This window comes from Coregonus lavaretus (assembly GCF_964263955.1).
Source record: "Coregonus lavaretus genome assembly, chromosome: 3".
In the NCBI taxonomy this organism is placed as follows: domain Eukaryota; kingdom Metazoa; phylum Chordata; class Actinopteri; order Salmoniformes; family Salmonidae; genus Coregonus; species Coregonus lavaretus.
In genome coordinates, this window is record NC_139990.1 from 22,378,799 (window position 1) to 22,402,849 (window position 24,051).

Here is a 24,051-nt window from a genome sequence, read left to right on the forward strand (position 1 = left end):
ATTTTAAAATACAAATAAATGCTCCCATACATTTGAACCCAGGTCGTAGGACTATTTGAAATAATTTATATGGAAAAAAAGTATTAGAAAACATTTTCAAATACTAAGCTATTTATAGAAGTTATTTCAAAATACTTTCAAATACTTCCACTAGAAATAGTTGATTTCAGCCACATTATCTGAAAATACTAAAATATACAGAAAGTAAATATTTAAATAATAAATAATCAAATACAAGTATATTTAGTCCCAAGCCATCTGGATTCATTGCTTCAGAACAACATTGATTTGAAACTGGTTTTGTTCATTTGGTGCGAAATGGACTGAAACAGGGAGGGACTACCTGGAGTTAAGAAACGCTCATATTCGTTTTCTGTTGCGAAACATTTTAAACATTTTCCATTGCATGTCCTAATGAACATGACCCTGGTTATGGCAGAGCACAGAGTTTGTGTGGAGAGAAAAGATGACGATTTCATTTCCTCCACATGCCACAGTAGAAGGCGTTCCCGCTCTTTCGCTCACCTGCACTGGCTGGCCGCTGTGGCAACCCGGGAGATACTGTGTTTCTCTGGAGCGCTGGTTGCTGGCGTTGCTGGGGTGACAGGTGGTGGTTGTCAGAGAGCGATGACGACGTCACGTAGGAGGTGGTCACCATGGCATTGCCAGGGTTACTGAACTGCAATGTGTTCTGATTAGAGGCCTGGACGGTGACGGGCATGGAGAATGTGGGGGGCGGGACCGATGACTGAAAGAGATGAGGGAGAGAGAATTGACAGTTAGCACTTTTCAACCATGTTTCAGGTCTCTTGATGTTTGATAAGCAGACAATGGAAGAATAGCAGTATCAAACTGCTCTAGGTGAAGGGGAGCTTCCACCAGTGTTCCTCAAACCTCTATTTGAGTCCCACCATCCAGTGCACTTATTTGACCTATCCCAGTACTAGCACCCGTACTAAGGGATAGTGGCAAACTAAGGGCAAGGGGTTTTAAGATTGGGGGAGATACTTACACTTACGGCGTAGCGCTTGAAGAGGATGTCTAGGTCTTCGGTAGTCTTGCGGTATTTGTCGTCGTTCAGGGGGCTCTGGTCAATGGAGTCCTCTCCGTCTGGCTCGGGACTTTCGCAACCGCTGAAGCCTTTCTTTCGTAACGTCTGTGACGACAGGGAGAAAAAGAGTGGAGGGAGATGAGAAGAAAGGATGACACGGGAGGTGGAGGTCAGTCTGGCTGAATATGAACAAGTACACACGAGCTGTATGGCTGAATGTGTCTGGATCAGACTTCCGGATCTGGCAAGAAGACACACAGCTCAGTTCTGAGGCAACATTCCCATTCCCTCTCTGGCCTCTTTTTGTATTCCACAACACTGGAGGCTACAGAGAGGCGACACGACACTGTGGCTGCAAATACAGTTCATTGTTCTGCCCAGACCTGGGTTCAAAACGGTTAACTGTGCGTGATTGAGCTTGCCTGGCGCAGTGGGACCAATGGAAAATGTCACAAAAGCGCAAACCCTGCCCACCTGGTATTCCAGGCAGGCTCAAGCAAAAGTGGTATGGTTAGAGGCTGATAGCCCTTTCTACTTGCTTCACCTCGATGATGTCAGCGTTGGTCCGGCTCTCGTGGGGCTCGTTGTACTCTGTGTACTTGAGCAGCACCTTGTCCATGTCGGTGCTGGCGTACTGGAACAGCTTGTTGGAGTGGTTGAAGATGATGAGGGCGATCTCACAGTCACACAGCACGCTCAGCTCGTATGCCTTCTTCATCAGGCCAAACTTCCTCTTGGTGAACGTCACCTGGATGGGAGGAGATTGAAAAAAAGAGAATAAATAATCAGCATTGTCACAAAGTGCTTTACATAATAACTTAATGGATGGCGGTGGGAAGAGATTGCAGAGGTTGAGGAAAGGAAGGCATGAAAATGAGTTTGAGTTGTGGTGTGTCTGTAGAAAGTGTAAATTAATGTCCCCTGTAGCTCAGTTGGTAGAGCATGGCGCTTGAAACGCCAGGGTTGTGGGTTCGTTTCCCACGGGGGGCAGGTATGAAAAATGTATGCACTCACTAACTGTAAGTCGCTCTGGATAAGAGCGTCTGCTAAATGACTAAAATGTCAAATGTAATTAACACGTCCAACTCAGTATTAAAAAATCTGAGCGAACCGGCAGTGCGGGTTTCCTTTATCTGCAATTAATTTAATTGGTGCCACCGTCAGGTTCTTCAGTGACGTTTTCGTTAGGGCACACTGTAGCAAAATGCTTCAAAACATTGTGCCACGAAAAACATCTACCTCCATTTCAGACTGTTTTCTTCTGTTTTGTGCTGAACGAACGAACGAACGAACGAACGAACATGACCCAGCTTTGCCAACTAATCCCAATCTTCTCTTTTTCCCAACTCTCCTTCCCTGTTTCTCAAATCCCTGAACATCCACATGAGATGATTTGATGATAAAACTGATAAGGGCCTTTAATATCCTATCTTCAGAATAACCCCCTTTAGATATAGAGGATCTTCACACACATACGACACAAACGCACACGCAAGCACGCACACACGAGTAATAGAGGAGAAAGGGTGTAACATCTGAGGTTATGCTTTCGTAATATGCTATTATGCAATGCTACTGTAGTGATATGTGACCTTTGGTCACCAATTATGCATTTTCCTGTATCTATGTTGTGTGTACATTTCTGAATTACCTGAGGCAATAACAGTTGTTATTATAGTAGGAATGTGAATAAGGAACATCTTTGTCACTGAATAGCCGACAAACCGACCACAGCCTTGTACCTATTTTATGTATTTTGCTGATGTACAACTACAAAGATTATATTAAATGTTTAACCATTCATGACAAATAAATGATTCTAATAGGAACATCTGTCAAATAGCAGGGTGGTGATTGGTAACTCTATATCTATTTGTGAACAAGAAGCAGACAGTAACAGACGACTCCTTGAAAATGAGAAACTCACTTGCACATACAGTACAGCTGCACATTTTTCCCAAAACAGTAGCACACAGACACACCCCTACACTCGGCCACAATCCCACTCACACACTTTTACCCTTTCAAAAAACACACACGCGCAACACACACACACGCAACACACACACCAGTAACTTCTGTCCCTGATATGACTGTGTCCACTGGCCTGCAGCTGCTGTGGGCGGATTGATTTATCTGGAGCAGATGTCCGCAGAGCTGTGTGTGATCTGATTGACTCCATTTTGGTTTAACCTCTGTGCACTGATACGATGTTCATTAATGGGCACAGTGACACTAACATAGGGAAATATATACATTTGCACTAGGGTTGGGCGGTATCCAAATTTTCCGCTCATCCCGAGATTTACAGTACTTAGCTTAGTACACAAGGGGGCGCCAAAAACTCAAGCCCATTAGGCCTCCATTACCAGAATGCAAACAAAATTAGCACAAGTAATAGCTCATTTCCATGGAGGCTGCTAGCTATAAATGCTAACGAGAGCGAACAACAACAAAAAACGCACAGACAGACAGTCCAGTATACACACACTATTAGTCATTCAAGGGTTTTTATTTATTTATACTATTTTTTACATTGTATAATAATAGTGAAGACATCAAAACTATTAAATAACACATATGGAATCATGTAGTAAAAAGTGTTAAACAAATTAAAATATATTTTATATTTGAGATTCTTCAAAATTTTAATTTTACCTTTTATTTAACTAGGCAAGTCAGTTAAGAACAAATTATTATTTACAATGACGGCCTACACCGGCCAAACCCGGACGATGCTGGGCCAATTGTGTGCCACCCTATGGGACTCCCAATCACGGCCGGTTGTGATACAGCCTGGAATCTAACCAGGGGGTCTGTAGTGACGCCTCAAGCACTGAGATGCAGTGCCTTAGACCGCTGCGCCACTCGGGAGCCCACCCTAGCCACCCTTTGCCTTGATGACAGCTTTGCACACTCTTGGCATTCTCTCAACCAGCTTTATGAGGTAGTCACCTGGAATGCATTTCAATTAACAGGTGTGCCTTCTTAAAAGTTAATTTGTGGAATTTCTTTCCTTCTTAATGCGTTTGAGCCAATCAGTTGTGTTGTGACAAGGTAGGGGGCTATACAGAGGATAGCCTTATTTGGTAAAAGACCAAGTCCATATTATGGCAAGAACAGCTCAAATAAACAAAGAGAAACGACAGTCCATCATTACTTTAAGACATGAAGGTCAGTCAATCCGGAAAATTTCAAGAACTTTGAAGGTTTCTTCAAGTGCAGTCTCAAAACCATCAAGCGCTATGATGAAACTGGCTCTCATGAGGAACGCCACAGGAATGGAAGACCCAGAGTTACCTCTGCTGCAGAGGATAAGTTCATTAGAGTTACCAGCCTCAGAAATTGCAGCCCAAATAAATGCTTCACAGAGTTCAAGTAACAGACACATCTCAACATCAACTGTTCAGAGGAGACTGTGTGAATCAGTGCCTTAGGCCGCTGAACCACTCGGGAGGCCAGTGTTGCACTTCTGTTATCTGATGAAAATGAAGCTATTTTCTGCCGAATGTGTTGCACTAATGTATTTTCTGAGAAGGGAAACTATAGTTTCACGTCTTCCCTGATCACTATTGAAGCAAAAAACACGACTTCCAATGTAAAACGCGACCCCTGTCAATACACAGCGTGACTCACCTGCTCCCGCTTTCTCCAGTTGTGCTTTTTTACAAACAAACACGTGACTGGCTCAGCTGTTCTAACCCTAACCCTACGGTAAGCTTCATAATGTTAAATAATGTGACAGGTGAATTGAAGAACGCAATCTGCTTTATCTTCTAATATATTGCACAAGTTGACTTCAGGTATTTACTTAAAAAGTAGCTATAAATATTAACATGAATAGAAAAACTTCAAAGAAATAGTTTCAACAGTATTGACGGTATTGAAAAACCATCCCGTGGCTATTTCCAAATACACCGGTATACAGCCCAAGCCTAATTTGCACCTGTTCTTTTTAGAAGGAAAAAAATTTAAATCGTTATAGTCTTATTAACCGTAAGCTCTTTTTCCTTCTCTTCAGTTATGTTAGACCGTTTTTGGTCCATTTATTTCAACAGGTGCGTACTTTGTACCGGTACAAACAGTGAATCTGGCCCATGGTGACAAATGGGCCTTGGTGGACTAACACATACAGTACGGTATATGGGCCAGCCTGGGTATGATTGGATTGGGACGATGGAAGGATGCATTTTTTTCAGTATTCAAAAGAGACAAGGCCACATCTTTCTCACCTATTTTATAAGGAGTTGACTAATAATAATAATAAATAATAAGGCCCTGGTACAGACTTTGGAGACACAGCCACATCTCAGTCTCACCTGTCGGTTCCTCTCGTCGGTGATCCGTTGGATCTGAATCTTCTTCCTCCCCATGCTTCCTGGTGGTGGTGGTGACTGTGTTGGCTGGGGTCAATCGAACAGGGTCAAAGGTCAGAGGTGCCTCCTCAGACTAGGAGAGGGGGAGTGTAGCCGATTAGCTCTTTCTGGAGCACGGGCAGACTCAAACACACATCACACGCAGTCACACACACACTCCTCTGCCCAGGTCTGGGGTGATGGGGCAGAGGGTTTTCCGTTGCTAGAGCTGGTGTTGCCCTCAGTTCATTGTTTGCTCAGGCAAAAGGTCACCAGTATCTCGACCATTTGCTGTTGTGAGGACGATGTCACTCCTGGAAAGGGGGGGGGGGGGGGGGGTTAGAGTGTTACTTCTACATTCCTTATGTACACACAGCAAACAACCTTTATGATGTGTTTTCATAGAACAGATGCAGTGTTTCAGCTGTATGTGACCAAAATGGACTCAGAAACTGTAGTCTACGCTACACTGACGGGGGGGGGGGGACGGGGGGGGGGGGGGAATAACCAACTGAAAAAAAATAACCGCAAGCTATAAATGTTAAATTGGACTGATTCAGCAAAGTAGATTTGCTCCGAATACTGCAACTTACTGTTAACATATCTGTAAGTACTGTGGACACAGTTATATGAGAGAAACATGTCATTGTTCAAAACCTGTGGCTCAAGGACAATACCCCAGGTAATGTCATCTGACCTGTCTGAGCGCACTCACCCCTTCACAATGTGCCAACAGCTATTATGCATCTCCATCAGTCAGTCTAGGCACACACAGAGAAAGACAAGTAAATACTCCCCGCAGCTCAATGGCAGAAAGGCTCCGATGTCTCCCTGCCATTGTCACTCCTCCCCCATCAGACGTGATTGAGGAAAGGCATGCTAACCGCCGCTAGCGCTTCCAACCTATTAGCGACAGCCCTCACCTATTCACCGAGTCTGTGACATCAACAGGGTGGCCCGCTAAGCTCTAGTTGCCCAGTAGAGGAATTCCCATGCACAAGGACGTCAGAGGGAAAGATGGACGGATTACGACAGGCGTCTAAAAATACCTGCGTTCACACTACACACATTTCTCCCCCGGGGGGTTATGTGGGTTGTTTGTACTTCCAGGTGAAAGTGACAGATTAGAAGTCTGTGGCCAGGGCTAGCATATAGCATATTAGCTTGTAGCATGATGGTTTCATAGGCTGAAGTTAAATGACAAGATGAGAAGAAGCAACACGGCCAATTTCCTACTTTGGAGTCAACTCAAACCTTGTTCCTTGGGGCCTAAGACTGGTGGGTGAAGCAATATAACAGTGGTAGTGGACACATTCACAGTTCGAAAACATTCTGCTGTGATTTCAGAGTTGAATACTGAAGAGGGGACTAAATGACTAACAGATATCAGAATCACCTTTATTCGCCAAGTACATTTACATGCCCGGAATTAGCCATACCCCCGAACATTAGCCACTTCCTGCCAAAGCCCAAAGCCATTGGACCTGGAACAAAGCTGGTTCTTTTTCACCATAGTCCACACAATATGTTTACTCTTTTAGCAGGGGTTCATTTCCGTTCAGCATACATTTTCATAATAATAATAATAATAATAATAATAATAATAATAATAATGCCATTTAGCAGACGCTTTTATCCAAAGCGACTTACAGTCATGCGTGCATACATTTTTGTGTATGGGTGGTCCCGGGGATTGAACCCACTACCTTGGCGTTACAAGCGCCGTGCTCTACCAGCTGAGCTACAGAGGACCACATTCATTACACGCATGAGGCTACAAATATTAATTATATCCTCATATTCCTCTCATAGGACTCTCCTTCTGCAAATGAGACAATGGTGTAAGTAGGCCCACATCTCAAGACGGTCTTATAGGCTCTTTGTAAAACTATGTTCAATTAGCTGCTCTCGGAGTTTGATGAAGACCCTATTTGTTATTTGGCACTTGTTTGTACCATCCATACATTTTGGGTGTTTAGGCTTATATGAATTCATGAGTGGTTTTGATACAAACCCAGGCTATAGCCTTCTGCTCTCCCTAAGCTGGGATCAGAAGCATAACACAAAGCACCTCTATTCCAATCTCATTCCATGTATCGGACAGTATTGCAGCTTCCCTAGATGCTAAGTGCATTGATTCCAATTAATGCTCAGCTGGAGGGAAATCCTGCATACACAGTGGGTCACCAGGATCAATGTTGAGGTAAATTGCACTAACAAATGACTAAAAAGAAACCAGGTAAATTCGTGCAGACCATATTAACCCCAGCCTCAGTCAGAACCCACCTGTGTCCTTTAGGGCATGTGTATGCCATCCACCTTCATATTCACAAGTCCACATGCTGGAGCAGCAGTTCGTGTATTTTCTGTTCAACGACCCCCCCCCCCCACACACAAACTGTCACAGCTGCCCCCTATTCCCCAACAACCTCCCGTTTGGCTGCACCAAGTTAGCCATTTTGTCGCCGGTTAGCGACTTTTGGATCCTTACCAACTTTCCCCCCCCCCCCCCAAAAAAAAAAGCTTCTGGTGACAATTTCACTACTTCTAAAGATTGTTTCAATTTGAGGGGAACATGTTCAGAATTCACACTTCTGTTAGGTCTCTGACAGCCATGCAAGGTTGTCATGGCCCCTCACTGTGTGCTGATAGTGCTGTACCCACACTTGTGTGATGGTTTGGACTGATATGGCTGAGACTTGGCATGATGCAGCCAAGCAAAAGCGTAAGTGAAATGGAAATAGTCGTCATCTAGCTCATTTTAGCAACAAACCAAGTATTCCAGGATAGGCCAATAATATGGAATCATGTAACACAAACACATGGGTTTAACATGCTAAGCGACCACATACCGTTGAATATGGAACCATCCAGTTACACTGAATGATAGACACCATCACACTGAATGACAGATAGGCCTAACTGTCCAGTTACACCAAATGACAGACGACTGTCATTGTACTATCCAATAACACCACCACAACTTATCTACACATGAACACAGCCTTGTGGCTGTTATGTAAATGCCAGTGTTTCCCCTTCAAGCGCTGACCCTTCAAGCCCCTAGCTTTTCAGTGGGATCATTGTGAGGCCAGATGGAAAATATGCAAAGCCATCTCTGTAGCTGGTGGAGAGCTGTTAGGTCCTCCACAAAACCAGCTTAATTTCATCATTAAAGGCCTCAGGAAAATGAGGACTGGGGGAATATGCTGCCAATGTATGTGATGCAATAAGTGAAGGGCCGAGTTAAAACCCCCACCATGAGGATTTCCAACTGCACCATGTACAGTATCAGGCCAAGCACACCGAAATACTTGCTCTCACACAGCAAAAAGTCTGAAAGGCCATTGAAGAGCATCAGAGAGATCGTGACAGATACACTATAGAGTAAAGGTTAGGAGGTTGGGGTTAAGGGGGCAGGTGGGGTAAATGGGACATTGCTTAGAGGTAGCTAGCTATGTGTAGTCATCATGGCCATACTGAAACTAGATGGCTGCTGAGGATCACCAACAGTGGTGGTTTAAGTGGCCGATTCCGTGGCAGCATAGTCCAAAAATATTTTTGGTATGCCAGATTGTTCTGGCAATTCTAACAGTAACTTCATTGGGAGGAAGGATGTTTGACATGCTTTTTACATTTGTATCACAAACCATTTTTGAGAAGATCATGATGAAAGTGGCCATTTTTAGACCTATATCTGTGAAGCGGGATATTATTTTGACGATATAAGGTACTAGTCAAAAGTTTGGACACCTACTCATTCAAGGGTATTTCTTTATATTTTACTATTTTCTACATTGTAGAATAATAGTGAAGACATCAAAACTATGAAATAACACATGGAATCATGTAGTAACCAAAAAGTGTTAAACAAAATCAAAATATATGTTATTTGAGATTCTTCAAATAGCCACCCTTTGCCTTGATGAAAGCTATGCACACTCTTGGCATTCTCTCAACCAGCTTTGAGGTAGTCACCTGGAATGCATTTCAATTAACAGGTGTGCCTTCTTAAAAGTTAATTTGAGGAATTTATTTCCTTCTTAATGCGTTTGAGCCAATCAGTTGTGACAAGGTAGGGGGGTATACAGAAGATAGCCCTATTTGGTAAAAGTCCAAGTCCATATTATGGCAACAGCTCAAATAAGCAAAGAGAAACGACAGTCCATCATTACTTTAAGACGTGGTCAGTCAATACTGAACATTTCAAGAACTTTGAAAGTTTCTTCAAGTGCAGTCTCAAAAACCATCAAGCGCTATGATGAAACTGGCTCTCATGAGGACCGCCACAGGAATGGAAGACCCAGAGTTACCTCTACTGCAGAGGATAAATTCATTAGAGTTACCAGCCTCAGAAATTGCTGCCCAAATAAATGCTTCACAGAGTTCAAGTAACAGACACATCTCAACATCAACTGTTCAGAGGAGACTGTGTGAATCAGGCCTTCATGGTCGAATTGCTGCAATGAAACCACTACTAAAAGGACACCAATAATAAGAAGAGACCTGCTTGGGCCAAGAAACACGAGCAATGGACATTAGTCTGGTGGAAAAGTCCAAATTTCAGATTTTTGGTTTCAACCGCCGTGTCTTTGTGAGACGTGGTGTGGGTGAACGGATGATCTCTACATGTTTATTTCCCACCGTAAAGCATGGAGGAGGAGGTGTTAGTGTGGGGGTGCTTTGCTGGTGACACTGATTTATTTAGAATTCAAGGCACACTTAACCAGCATGGCTACCACAGCATTCTGCTACGATACGCCATCCCATCTGGTTTGGGCTTAGTGGGACTGTCATTTGTTTTTCAAGAGGACAATGACCCAACACATCTCCAGAGTGTGTAAGGGTTATTTTACCAAGAAGGAGAGAGCTGGAGTACTGCATCAGATGACCTTGCGTCCACAATCCCCCGACCTTAACCCAATTGAGATGGTTTGGGATGAGTCGGACCGCATTGTGAAGGAAAAGCAGCCAACAAGTGCTCAGAATATGTGGGAACTCCTTCAAGACTGTTGGAAAAGCATTCCAGGTGAAGCTGGTTGAGAGAATGCCAAGAGTGTGCAAAGCTGTCATCAAGGCAAAGGGTGGCTATTTGAATAATCTCAAATATAAAATATTTTGATTTGTTTAACACTTTTTTTGTTTACTACATGATTCCATGTGTTATTTCATAGTTTTGATGTCTTCACTATTACGCTACCATGTAGAAAATAGTAAAAATAAAGAAAAACCCTTGAATGAGTAGGTGTGTTCAAACTTTTGACTGGTACTGTATATCGTATCAGTTTGACAATATTGCAATATTATGTTTGCGCTAGTTGGTTGTACCTGCACCAAAACTATGTTTCCTTCATCGCTTGTACTCCATCTTATTTTTAAATAGGGAGCCAATTTGTTTTCAACACTTATTTCCATGACTGATCAAAACTTGTTTTCTCATGGCTCTCGTCCCCCTCTTGTCCCCCCCAAAAAACCTTCTTCAAATGTCCTCAAATATCCCCCAAAAATTTGTGATACAAAGCATCAACATGTTCATGCAAACGTTCCATGCATAAGCAATACAGGCACATAGCCTTGAGTTGTAAATACAGGGCTAAATACATTCACGTGAACACAAACACATTTACCGTGAATTAAACATGACCTAATTTGCCCAAACACCACATCAGAAGATAAAGCTACCAAAGCTCTCCATTCCAATATCACAACTGAAAACAAAATTACATTGTGTGTTTATATGATGGCAAGTGCCATTAAAGACAGTGTTAGAGCAGGGCTTTGCCTATGTAGGTCACAGACAGTTAACAGTCTGAAGTCGTTGGCCATGACAGGAAAATGAACTCCAAAAGCACCCAAGGGTTCATTCCCTGTGATAATTTCCATTATCAAACATTACATTCGCTCGAGAGTGCTTAATCTGGATAAAAGCCTATGGCACAATGTGACACTATCGAGGGAAACTGCATGTAAGTGACTATGTCAATATTGGGCAAGAAAATTGCTTTTTATGTAATATCACCATATTCATGGTAATCCTGGACATTACAACTCGCTTTCTACCCTCTCCTGAAAATGAGGTCAGTCCTTGATTGCAATGTCTGTTCATGCACTATTCCAGATTTGTAATATTTTCTTCCAGTAAAAAAATGGATGAATTTAGCCTATTTGCACTTGCCCCTTTCTCAACAGAACAATAGTAAACAGCAGCTGGAGAGGTCAGTGATTCAGTTGTGGATGTGCCAAACCAACAGTATACCATAGGACAAAATCCAAATAAATAATATAACCAAGAGTCAACTACAAAAGCTTAGAACCCAAAGTCTCCCACACAAAAATATTCTCCATCCAATTGTCAAAAATCAAGACTGGGTTAATTTGTAGCTGGTTGAGAGGCTGACCCTGCATACCTCAACATGAGATATTGCAGCAAAGGCCCAAGCAGCATGGGGGGAGACTGAATGACATACGAGGAGTAAAAACTCTGCAACCTAACAAGTTCTTGACTTTGCTAACATATTAGGCTATAGTTGGTCTATTGGATTAGCCGTAGAATGAACCAGAACAAGGATTCTGCTCTGCAAGGCATGTTCTCCCTGTGCTGCACTCGGCATGGCTACTCCCTCTCATTACTCTAATTGACACGTCCATCCTCCCCCTGAAGGCGCTGATGGCTCAATTAAGAGCTGGCTGGAGGACTGATTAGACGCAAAGATAATGAGGCCGCGGCTCGACTCATGCTGAGCCAGAGCAGAACCGGGCTCACTCGGTCAGTGACATTACAGGAACCTCAGAGCTAAAGGAGAGACGTGGCTTTCAACTCGAGCCCAGACTCAGACACTTTGGACAGGCTCGGGCAGGAAAGTATGTTAGTCTGAAATGGACCGCTCCGGGTTGCAAAGACCTTACAGAGACCGCCTCATTATCTGTCAAGGGCAGGCCTTCAGTCACCTTGGTTCTATCGACCTGCCTGGACGCCCCCTTGAAACGTCAACTGGCTCCTTTCGCACCCCGTGAAAAAGTCCACTGATTAAAAGAGAGAGAGAGAACGTAATCAAGCCAGGCTAGGCATCTGTCGGTTTGAGTGGTGTACAGTAATCAGTGGCACAGACCTTTTAGCATATTACGCATTGGTCAATGAAATGTGGGCAAAGCCCTAGAATGAGGACCAAGCCTTGAAGAGAAGGGCAGCTTATAGTACTCATCGGTTATCTGACTCCAGCTAATGGAGGAGGGATCCGTCGTTATTACTTCACAATGGAGTGTAGGTTGAGAAAATGTCAGTTCTGTCTTTTTTCGTGAGTCTAGATTCAGTGGTTTACAAAGACTTTGCTGGGTTACATGCAGAGAGCTGCTCAGAGGTAGAGACCTGATGATTAGTATTTTTAGATACAGCTTCGCCTTCTTGATCACTCACTCTTATCCCACCATGAAACTCACCTAGACCTATTGGGTTCTCTCTCTATAACCTCTCCTCATATTAATTTCATTATGGCCCTCTTGAATATCAGACTTTTCCTTGTCGCCTCACATCCCTCTCCTCTGACCTTTTCTATTGATGGAGATGACCTCCGACATCTTCAATCTTCTCATGCGCCAGAAGTCCCACACTCCAGGGCTACATGGAGTCTCTTTACAATGAATCCTGTCACATTGGCTTCCCATAGCAAACTCTTGTTGGAGGGAAGAGCGTTCACAGGTCCTGCCAAGGGTGACGTTGCAGCCAGGTTTACTGTCACTAGGGGCAGTCAGGTCTAACACAATAGCTGAACATAGAGGAACATGACAGGTGTGAACTAAATTGTGTCAATGATAGATTAATTTGTATTTTAAGAATAATGACTAAAGGATTTCACCCCAAATACAGTATACATGTGTGAACGGTGTTAGATTTATAATGTAGTGTCAACCCACTAACAGAGGGGGAGGAGTTAGAAACTGCTGAGAAAGCATTCCAGGGTGAAGGGGACTGAGAAGCTGTTTAAAGGTGGGTGGAGCAAAGTGCCTTTGTGTGTCAGGGCGTATAAAGGCTGTGTATGTATTTTTTGGCGCCAGAGCTCTCCATGATTAAAACATACAGATCATTATTGTTGGTTGCGGACCTTCGTTTAATTCATGATTAAACCAGAGCCTTACACCCTCTGGGAATTATTCAAAGCATTAAGTTTGATTAATTAGAGATAGAAATTCTCGTGACAGTCAATAAGTGAGTTCCTGGTGTGTCAACGAGTGACCATAAGAGTACATGGTGAACAGTATTACACAGGGATTTGTCTGCCATTGAAATCCTTGGGCGGACGGCCTAAGAGTTTTTTCGGGTCGCCTAAGTCCAAACAGTAAAATATATACATTTTATTTTAAATCGGGATGGAAAAACTTTCAGTGTAAACTTAAAACAACTAAAACCAGAAAGTATTTAGAAAAGATAATGGACCTATCAATTTTTAAATAACTATATTTGAGAACTAACGAATACCAAACTAAAAGCTAGACTGTCAGGGAGAATAACAAATTCCAAAAACAATTTAGCAGAATAGATTATGTTATTACGTTTGAGCAAAAGAACACATCATTAGCCATGGCAAAATGTGTAGAATTGTAGGAAATAAGCTTTAAAACTGCAACAATTTCTCACAACTCCATGGAGATATTTGTAGAACTGCAGGAAATTGGCCACACCGCCAAGATCCTCAAAAACGCCACACCCACCACCTAAGCCCACTTTTGATCAAGAAAAAACCCTGTTACATAGTGGTGTCACACCAGAGAACTGCAAAACATTCTCAAATCACAATTATTTAATGCCACTATGCTATGGACCTGCCTTCTTAACGATACAAGATCTAACAAAAGGTTTTAGAGGTGTAGCATCTGTTGTTCCCAACAGCTTTCCCCATAACCCTCATCTCTCCTGATATCAATCCAATCCTGATGCACGAGGACAAACATTGTTAAGCCCTCAGGGCCCCTGCTCCTTCAGTTCAACAAGACAATTGAAAGGCCTACTTTAAAATAAACTTTAAACAACTTTAAAAGTTGTGGCCAACTAAATACAAACAAGCCAGGCCAGCCTTTATCTCAATTACTATAGTTTATCCTGTAGTGTAACTCAGTAGGAGCTACTGTTAATGTTGAAGATTTGGTGAAGAGAAACAATGTTTACAATTAACATTTTGAGAGGACATCAACTTTTTGACGAACATTGTTAACATTTTTTGCTTTTAAACACTTCTACATTAAAATGTGGATGCTACCATGATTATGGCTAATCCTGAATGAATCGTGAATAATGATAAGTGAGAAAGTTAGACGCACAAATATCATACCCCCCAAAAAATGCTAACCTCCCCTGGTATTGTAATTGTGAGAGGTTAGCATGTCTTGGGGGTATGATATTTGTGCGTCTAACTTTCTCACTCATTAGTCACTATTTATTCAGGATTATACAACAGGTGGGTCTAATCCTGAATGCTGATTGGTTAAAACCGCACTCCAGCTGGTGTCTATTCTACAAGTTACCACCGGCTAAATCTATGACGTTGAAATGGCTATTTACTCTGTTCCATCTGACTGCACAATCCACTGTCTCATCAGCCCAGCCAGGCACTTTATAAACTTGATCTCCACTATAAAAAGCATCTAGACATTCTCACATTTCTTTTAGACTAACATTTAGTTTTCAACAGCGGAGATTTGTATAAACCTTGCTGTCTGTCTCTGACATTTGCAACATTGTTTCAATATTCAAATTCGATCTCCAGTAATGAACCTGTCAGGGGATGAGACAGACAGGCAGGCAGCGTTTATCAGCCAGTCGAAATCATGAATCAACTGGCATCATTTTTGTGGATATATACAAAGAAATGTCAATTGAAAAAAGGTCAAACTAAACGAAGTGCAGCTAGTTTGCGGTCTTTCCAGCTTCAGTTTGAAGTGATTGTGTTAGCTGTGTTGTTGGCTAGCTCCTCTGAACTAGGGCTGTTGCGGTGACCGTATTACCGCCACACCGGCGGTCACGAGTCATGAAGGCAGTCAAATTCCATGTGACCGTTTAGTCACGTTAATTAGGCTTCTCCAAGCGCTGATGCTGCTCATGGTCATTAGTAGCCTACCAAACTTGCTAACTGCTGGTACTCAGCACGCTATTGGCCCTCTAATCACTCTGACATCAATGCAAATGTAATCGAAAATCTAATCAAACACTTCATGAGAGCCCATGAGCTCATGTTGCGCAACATTTCTATAAGCTATGCAATTGCGGGAGAAAACAGTGATGGCCTAGAGGAAGATCCCATCAGCTTTCTATAGGCTAGGCCTACTATATTTATTTCTCAACTTTCCTAATATTAAGCACATGGCTTATCTTTACAACAGTAGTATAGCCTACCTGGCTGGCATGAAAATGAATCACAGGAAAAGCGTCCTCCATCCACTATTTGAGTGCATAGATGACATGTATTTTTTCCGCTGCCCCGGTTTCGAGACCGGTGCATGATAAATGGTCCATTCTAAATCAAATTTCACATATATTATTTAGTAAAAGACAAGATTAAATCAAGAATAGTCTGATGGGTGACAATATTAGCCTATCACTTGTGAATTATATATTATCACTTGTGAATGATGCCCAGCATAAGAAAGCCTTTTTTGGGGCGACTTTTTCGAATCATAGTCACACCTCATCTAGCCTAGCCCATAGGCCTATATGTTTTGATAAGGTTTGTTTCACAACTAAAGTGCCCAAAAAACTTATTAAAATTAAGCACATTAATCTGCTTTACAAGGGGTTTAGAGCCTAACTGGCATACATAAGCAGTGCGTGAGTTTCAAGTTTGGGGAAGATAATTTATCATAAAAATGCACCTTTATAATAAAAGCATTACATGCATAATCGCATTTGCGGTCACTTTTGAAAATTGTGTTTTCCCGCTAATGGAACATTCCCGCTTTTAGCCTACTGCCATGTGCGCATTGCTGCACTTATAATGTGAAGAAATAGCCTAATAGTTTATCAACATTTTAAGCTAAATGTTCTGATCTGTTGTGCAGCCACATTACGTAAAACATGTTTTTTTATTAATTTGGGATCTATTGCATCCCACAATTGTCCCAGACTATGTTTGGAATATTTATTTCTCGCACAGAATAGGTCGATTTTTGTACTATGGGGGATAGCAGATTGACATAGGCTAGTGCTTTTGCTGTTCGTTAGGCTTACGAAAAGTAAATGTGGACAGTTCTTCCAATATCTTCAATATGCACCTCTGAATTGGATAAGGACGCACGCAGTTGCGTCGGTCTTCACTTGTAGCCTGTGAGAAAGACCCGATCACATGATGGACAGCGCGCAGCACTCAGGGAGAAGGGTACAACAAAGGCATGGATTTTTTTAGGGTGCATTACAGCCACAAAGGGGATGCCGCCGTGAAATTCGAGGCATTATCAAGTGCTTGTCAAACTGTGAATAAGAGACTATTGGAGTCTCTCATTCAAAAAACAAAGCAGAGCTCAGTCGCATCATGCAGTCTTAAAATGTATTTTAAAAAATCAAAGCATATAGCCCAACGTTTGTAGAACTAAAGTCACATGAATAACTCTAAATTAAGCATATAGTACCCATTTCTTTGTTAACCGCTCAACACAGAATAGCTGCACGTGCGCACTGCTTCAAATCGTTTGGAGAAAATATCCTTTCTATTTTATTCAGCTTTGTTCAATTGTATTCTTCATACTACAAAATAACGCCACAGAATTCTAAGCAAATCTTGTCTGCTAAATGAACTACTGTAGCCCACAGCCATTTGGCATAGCCAGATCAGGACCTAACAAAAGGACAACTCAGAGTATGCTATTCTGTTCTTCTGAAATAGACTACATTTTCTTCATATCATGCTTCTTTAGACCTGTCTAAAATAAATAATGGATTTATTGTGAAGGTGTAGGCTATATTACATGGATTTATTAGACTTTTTAAATTGTAGATGTTCCAAAGGTCTGCATCAGTGGCTTGTAGGCTGTGTGGAAGCCAGGAGATGCTAAATGTGTTTATGTTAATTAACGGTCAATTACCGTGAGACCGACAGTTATTTGCTTGACAATCACCGGCTGACGAAATGTTGTGACCGCCACAGCCCTACTCTGAACAACAGTGTCCTGACGAATGAGCACATTTTCTATGCCAGGTGAAATCGCACCTCATTAGCTCATTGTTATGATGTATCCAAATAAATGTCACTAGAAAACAGCTTAAACAAATGCAAACACTTTTTGACGTGACAGTAAGTTAGCCGTAATTGGCTAGCTATCAAGCAAGGGATAAGAACGTTGCCAGCCAGTATGGCAATGGAACATTTGTCAATGTCCATAGATACAGAACAAAAAGACTGAACGACTGGGTCGCGTCTCTAGCAACCGAACCGATAGAACGAACGACCAGCCAGCTTGGATAGCAACCTAGATTTGTGTCGGGACTATATCTTGTGGAAGGATGAAATAGTATGAATAAATTAATCAAAATAACTTTAATGAAAATATGTAAATCATTATTTGAATCTGTTGGTAACCCGTTGTATAAAAGTGATAATGCCCTCGAAGCCAGTGTTTGGAGGATATATTGGCACGGTTTGCCGGCCCTTGACGAACACCCATGTCAATATATCCTCCAAACACCGGCTTCTCGTGCATTATCCGCAATCATGGTAGCATCCACATTAATGTAGAGGTGTTTAGAAACATATTCTATTCTTATTTACAATAAAAGTGACTCCAAAATGAGACAATACATGATTTACCATTAATTTCTATTGGGCACAAAATAATCTAAAACAAACAAAACAGCAAATGCATCAAACAAGTTTGTAGAGTCACAAGCTTGATGTAATCATTGAGTGCTAGGAATAAGGGACCAAATACTAAACCTTTGACTACTTTAATGCACATTAATTTGTCCAAATACTTTTAGTCCCCTAAAATGGGGGGACTATGTACACAAACTGCTGTTTCTAAACGGTTCACCCAATATGGATGAAAATACCCTCAGATTAAAGCTGTTTGTGTACATAGTGCTGGATTACTGAGCCAAAATAACAAAATTGTCAATGTCCCAATACAGTACGACATACAGTGACGTCCAAAAGTAACCATGATGAGACTTCATTACATTGTAGCACATAACCTGTTGTGTTAGACAAGTATATTTTAAAGAATGTATTAATTAAATGACCCAGAGAGATGGAAATCTACATGATCGAGTATCCTTCAGACTGGCCCCAAAGCACAAGGCTGTGTTTGGCCTACTTCTACCTGAGCAGCAGCATTTGAATCAGACTAAGAACCGAATCCCTTGGGACCCGGTTCTTAGTCTGGAGGGAATAGCAGCTGCTGGAGGGAATAACAGCCGTTTTATGGGCTCCTGACCAATTGTGCCAATTTGTTTGTTTCTTTGCAATGATCATAACTTTTTTTGTACATAATGTTTCCGCCATCATTTCCCATGACCAAAAAGAGCTTCTGGACATCAGAGCAGCGATCACTAACCTCGATTTGGATGAGGATTTCTACTTCAATGAGTTGGCGGCGAAGGATATACTGCTCATCCTGGACCAAATCCCTGACACTCGAAAAAGGAAGATGCGGCGTTAAAGAGGCCGGTGTGCATGATACCTGACGAGACTACGTCGGCGAGTGGATAAATCGCCTCTACCCTCCGTTCTTTTGGCGAACATGCAATCACTGGAGAATAAACTGGACTAATTCCGGTCGTGCCTATCCTATCAATGTGATCTGAAGAAATGTATTCTGTTTCTCCAAGACGTGGCTGAACAAGGAAAATATAAATCCATCTGTTTTTTCTATACAAATTGGCAGGACAGAATGGCAGCGTTGGGTAAACTCAAGGGCGGTGCATTAACAGCTGGTGCATGATCTATAATATTAATGATGTCTCGTGATTCTGCTCACCTGAGTTAGAATACCTCATAAATTGTATACTAAACTATTTAAAAATAGAGTTATATTTTTCGTAGCTGTCCATTTACCACCACAAACCTATGCTGGCACAAAGATCGCACTCAACGAGCTGTATAGGGCCATAAGCAAACACTCGTGGCCGGTGATTTTAATGCAGGAAAACTGAAATCCGTATTACCTAAATGTCTACCAGCAGGTCACGTGTGCAACTACAGCCAAAAACATATCCACACACAGACTCCTACAAACCTCTCCCTCCATTTGGAAAATCTGACCATAACGCTATCGTCCCAATTCCTGCTTACAAGCAAAAACTCAAAACAGGAAGTACCAGTGACGTGATCAATAGGGAAGTGGTCCAATGAAGCGGATGCTAAGCTACAGGACTGTTTGGCTAGCACAGAATGGAATATGTTTCCGGGATTCATCCGATGGCATTGAGTTGTTTACCACATCAGTCACCGGCTTCATTAATAAGTGCATCGACGACATCGTCCCCACAGTGACAGTACATACATATCCCAACCAGAAGCTATGGATTACAGGCAACATTGGCACTGAGCTAAAGGCTAGAGCTGCCGCTTTCAAGGAGCGGAACAATAATAAGAAAGCGGACACTTCTAGAAATCCCGCTACGCCCTCAGACGACCCATTAAACAGGCAAAGCGTCAATACAGTTCAATCGAGTACAGGCTTAACTGAATGACAGACAGAATATAATAAGGAATTTTATTGAATAGTTTGGGGTAGGCCTCCTCTCCGAGGAATGCTCCTCAGAGCCAGATACTGATGGCAGGTTGCCCTATGCAGGCAGCTGGCATTGAACCCCACCCCCCACGCTCTCTTTTGCCGATGTGAGTAACACCTTTAAACAGGTTAACATTCACAAGGCCGCAGGGCCAGATGGATTACCAGGACTCGTAGTCAGAGCGCGCGCTGACCAGCTGGCAAGTGTCTTCACTGACATTTTTAACCTCTCCCTGATCCAGTCTGTAATACCTACATGTTTCAAGCAGACCACCATAGTCCCTGTGCCCAAGAACTTCAAGGTAACCTGTCTAAATGTCTATCGCCCTGTAGCACTCACATCTGTAGCCATGAATTGCTTTGAAAGGCTGGTCATGGCTCACATCAACACAATCATCCCAGGCATCCTGGACCCACTCCAATTTGCATACCGCCCCAACAGATCCACAGATGACGCAACCTCTACTGCACTCCACACTGCCCTTTCCCACCTAGACAAAAGGAAAATCTATGTGAGAATGCTGTTCAGACGACAGCTCAGTGTTCAACACCATAGTGCCCTCCAAGCTCATCACTAAGCTAAGGACCCTAGGACTGAACACCTCCCTCTGCAACTGGATCCTGGACTTCCTGATGGGACGTCACCCCAGGGGGTGAGGATAGGCAACACCACATCCGCCACGCTGACCCTCAACACGGGGGCCCCTCAGGGGTGCGTGCTTAGTCCCCTTCTGTACTTCTCCCTGTTCACCCATGACTATGTGGCCGCACACGACTCCCATCATTAAGTTTGCAGACGACACGACGGTGGAAGTCCTGATCACTGACGATGATGAGACAGCCTATAGGGAGGTCTGAGACCTGTCAGTGTGGTGCCAGGACAACAACCTCTCCCTCAACATCAGCAAGAAAAAGGAGCTGATCGTGGCCTACAGGAAACGGAGGGCCAAGCACGCCCCCATTCACATTGACAGGGCTGTAGTGGAGCTTAAATTTCCTTGGTGTCCACATCACTAAGGACCTATCATGGTCCAAACACATCAACACAGTCATGACGAGGGCACAACAACACCTCTTCCCCCTCAGGAGGCAGAAAATATTTGGCATGGACCCTCAGATCCTCAATAAGTTCTACAGCTCCACCATTGAGAGCATCTTAACTGGCTGCATCACCGCTTGGTATGGCAACTGCTTGGCATCTGACCACAAGGCGCAACAGCCCAGTACTCCCTGCCATCCAGGACCTCTATACCAGGCGGTGTCAGTGGAAGACTCCAGCCACCCAAGTCATAGACTGTTCTCTCTGCTACCGCACGGCAAGCGGTACCGGAGCGCCATGTCTGGGACCAAAAGGCTCCTGAGCAGTTAATCAAGCAGCTACCAGGACTATTTGCATTGACACCCTTTTATTATTTTATGAGCTGACTCTCTTGCACTGGCTTTAGGCACACTCACTGGACTCTACCCACACACTACATTGACACTCCAACACACATACAATTACCTCAACTACCTCGTATCCCTGCACATTGACTCTGTACCGGTACTCCTTCTATATAGCCTCGTTATTTTATTGTGTTACTATTTCCTTTTTTATTTAGCACATTTTTCTTACTTTTTAACTCTGCAATGTTGGGAAAGGTCTCGTAAGTAAACATTTAGTTGTATTTGGCGCATGTGACAAATAAATTTGATTTGACCCTCCACGCCAATTTCCAGGTCACGTGATATTGAAATGATTAATGTTCCACTATGAATCTAATTCAAGGGCCGGAATCGAATATTAATGTCTGATGATGCGTCAAGAGGTTACACATAAACTGAAGGGTAAGTACAGTATTTAGGTGGATTAACAGCTAGGGAATCCATACCCTCTGTACTATGGCACTGCTCACTTGGCTACAGAGATCTGAGCAAATTTCCCCCATGTGAGGTAACATCTGTTATATTTGAATGGTGCTCAAGGCCTTCCAAATTCTTCCAAAGACCATCTCTGCAACAAGTTTCCCTTCAAATGTAATCATAGAATATATTAAAGGAATGCTGTATGTAGGCATACACATCAAAATATGTAGGCCCTTATCTGCAGTACAGAGTGAACATGGCATTATATGATCTCCAAACCCCAGTATCACAAATTAGAGTGATTTGTTGCTTGTTTTAAGAATAACATTCAAAGCCAGTTCTTCAAAGTGCAATAATGACATGAGAGATTTGAAGAGGTATAGTGATTTTAAAATGCAAAGAAAAGGAATGGCGGAAGAAAAATTAAGTTTGACAGTTTTATCAGCATGCGCTGACATTTTACGTTTTGCTTTTGATAGCTAGCCTACCTTCAGTATTTCGTCATTGACAGCTACATTGAAAATGAAAGTATTGCTGTTAATCCAGGGGCAATTTATGGCCTACTGTGTGTAGCCTATTATTTTCTATGAAACATAATTGGCAAAAAATAGCAAGCCAGCCTACTGTAGGCACAGACTGAACGACAGACTGATGGCGCTTCCAAGACAACTGGGAACATGGAAAAAACGAGGTCAAATCATGACGTCTTGATCGTCCGGTCGAAAAGTCTAAGTTCTATAAAAATGCCCGAGTTCCAGACTTGCAATTCCGAGTTGGATGACCGTTCAAAACGATTTTTCCAGTCGGAGCTCTTTTTTTTCCCCCGAGTTCCCAGTTGTCTTTTACGCATTGAAGTCGGAGATTTCCGAGTTCCCAGTTGTTTTGAACGCGGTAAGTGTTCCCAGTTGTAAATCAACTGGGAGCTCGGAACTCAGAAATCTCCGACTTCCGAGCGTTCTAAATAACTTGGAACTCTGAGAAAAACTAGCTCCAACTGGGAAAAATAGATTTTAACGCTCATCCAACTCGGACCTCATTCTAGAGCTCCGACTTTCCGACCTGAAGATCCCTAACGTCATGATTTGACATCGTATTTTTCCGAGTTCCCAGTTGTTTTTAACGCGGCAATTGACAGGCAGAAAATGTATCCGCTGTGACAGCTCGCAACTCGCTTTAGCTCTTATTTTGGTTGTGGCCCTGTTGTCAACGTGCACGCACCTCTTCCGTTCTAAACCGAGAGCTTTCACCGTTCACACCATCATGGAGGGTTCATCTGTAGTCTAGCGAAGGTGCTTTTTAGGCCATTTCACAATCTCTGACGAAGCCGACCGATAGCCATTAGCCTACCTACCTTGCTTGCAAACCTCAACTCTTCCGACAAATACAACCCAACCATCTAGTCAGCTATGAATGCGACTACTGAGCTGACAAATTATAATCAAAATACAATTTAGAGGTGAATCATGTTGTCAATACGAATTAGCATATTATAAGCTACCCGTCTGACGACAATTGTTTGATTAAAACAAGCACTCGTGTTCTTACTAGGAAAAAACGCAGGAAGCAAATGTATCATTCCACTTACCCTGAAATACCACATCCACAATCGTGTGAAAAGATACAGGAATGGTTTAACATAAAGGTGTAATGAAAAGACAAAGCGCTATAATCATGATCGACGTCTCTTTAGAGAAATCCACTCTCCCCTTTTCCGTTTAATGTAACTATTCAGTTCAGCCAAAATATACAATGTAGCTAGTGCACAATTTACGTCATTGACACCAGTGCATGAGTGACTTGTGAGAAGCCAATAGGAAGCTAATACTATAGCTTCAAAGCCATGAGTGACTTGTAAAAAGCCAATAGGAAGCTAATACTATAACGTCAAAGCCAATCACAGTAGAAGTTACTGTAAATGGGAAGAGCATGAAGGAGAGGCGATGACGGCCATGTTCTACCAGGGTGTTTGTATCCCTCCGCTTCGGTATTTACCTTTTGCATGATTTTGCATGTGGAGAAAATGTCACTGTGTGGCCTACGGTCGAATGGCCTACCACCCTGTTTTCCTGGAGAATATCCGTTAGCTGT

The 24,051-nt window shown here is 42.6% G+C and overlaps 1 protein-coding gene across 5 annotated transcripts in view; it reads right to left on the reverse strand.

Moving 5' to 3' along the window:
• LOC311116083 (myocyte-specific enhancer factor 2D homolog) overlaps positions 1-23,727 on the reverse strand; it is a 35,599-nt gene extending 11,872 nt beyond the window's left edge. For 3 of the 5 annotated variants that reach the window (XM_084157377.1, XM_084157375.1, XM_084157378.1), the window contains exons 1-5: positions 23,549-23,727; positions 5,371-5,720; positions 1,596-1,799; positions 1,013-1,156; positions 526-748 (exon numbers count right to left, since the gene is read on the reverse strand). In XM_084157377.1, the coding sequence (XP_084013503.1) occupies positions 526-748; positions 1,013-1,156; positions 1,596-1,799; positions 5,371-5,424 (625 nt within the window). In that variant the 5' untranslated portion in view covers positions 5,425-5,720; positions 23,549-23,727. The remainder of the gene's footprint in view (positions 1-525; positions 749-1,012; positions 1,157-1,595; positions 1,800-5,370; positions 5,721-23,548) is intronic. The other 2 variants (XM_084157379.1, XM_084157376.1) reach the window with 1 other exon arrangement.
• Between the last annotated feature and the right edge of the window lie 324 nt (positions 23,728-24,051).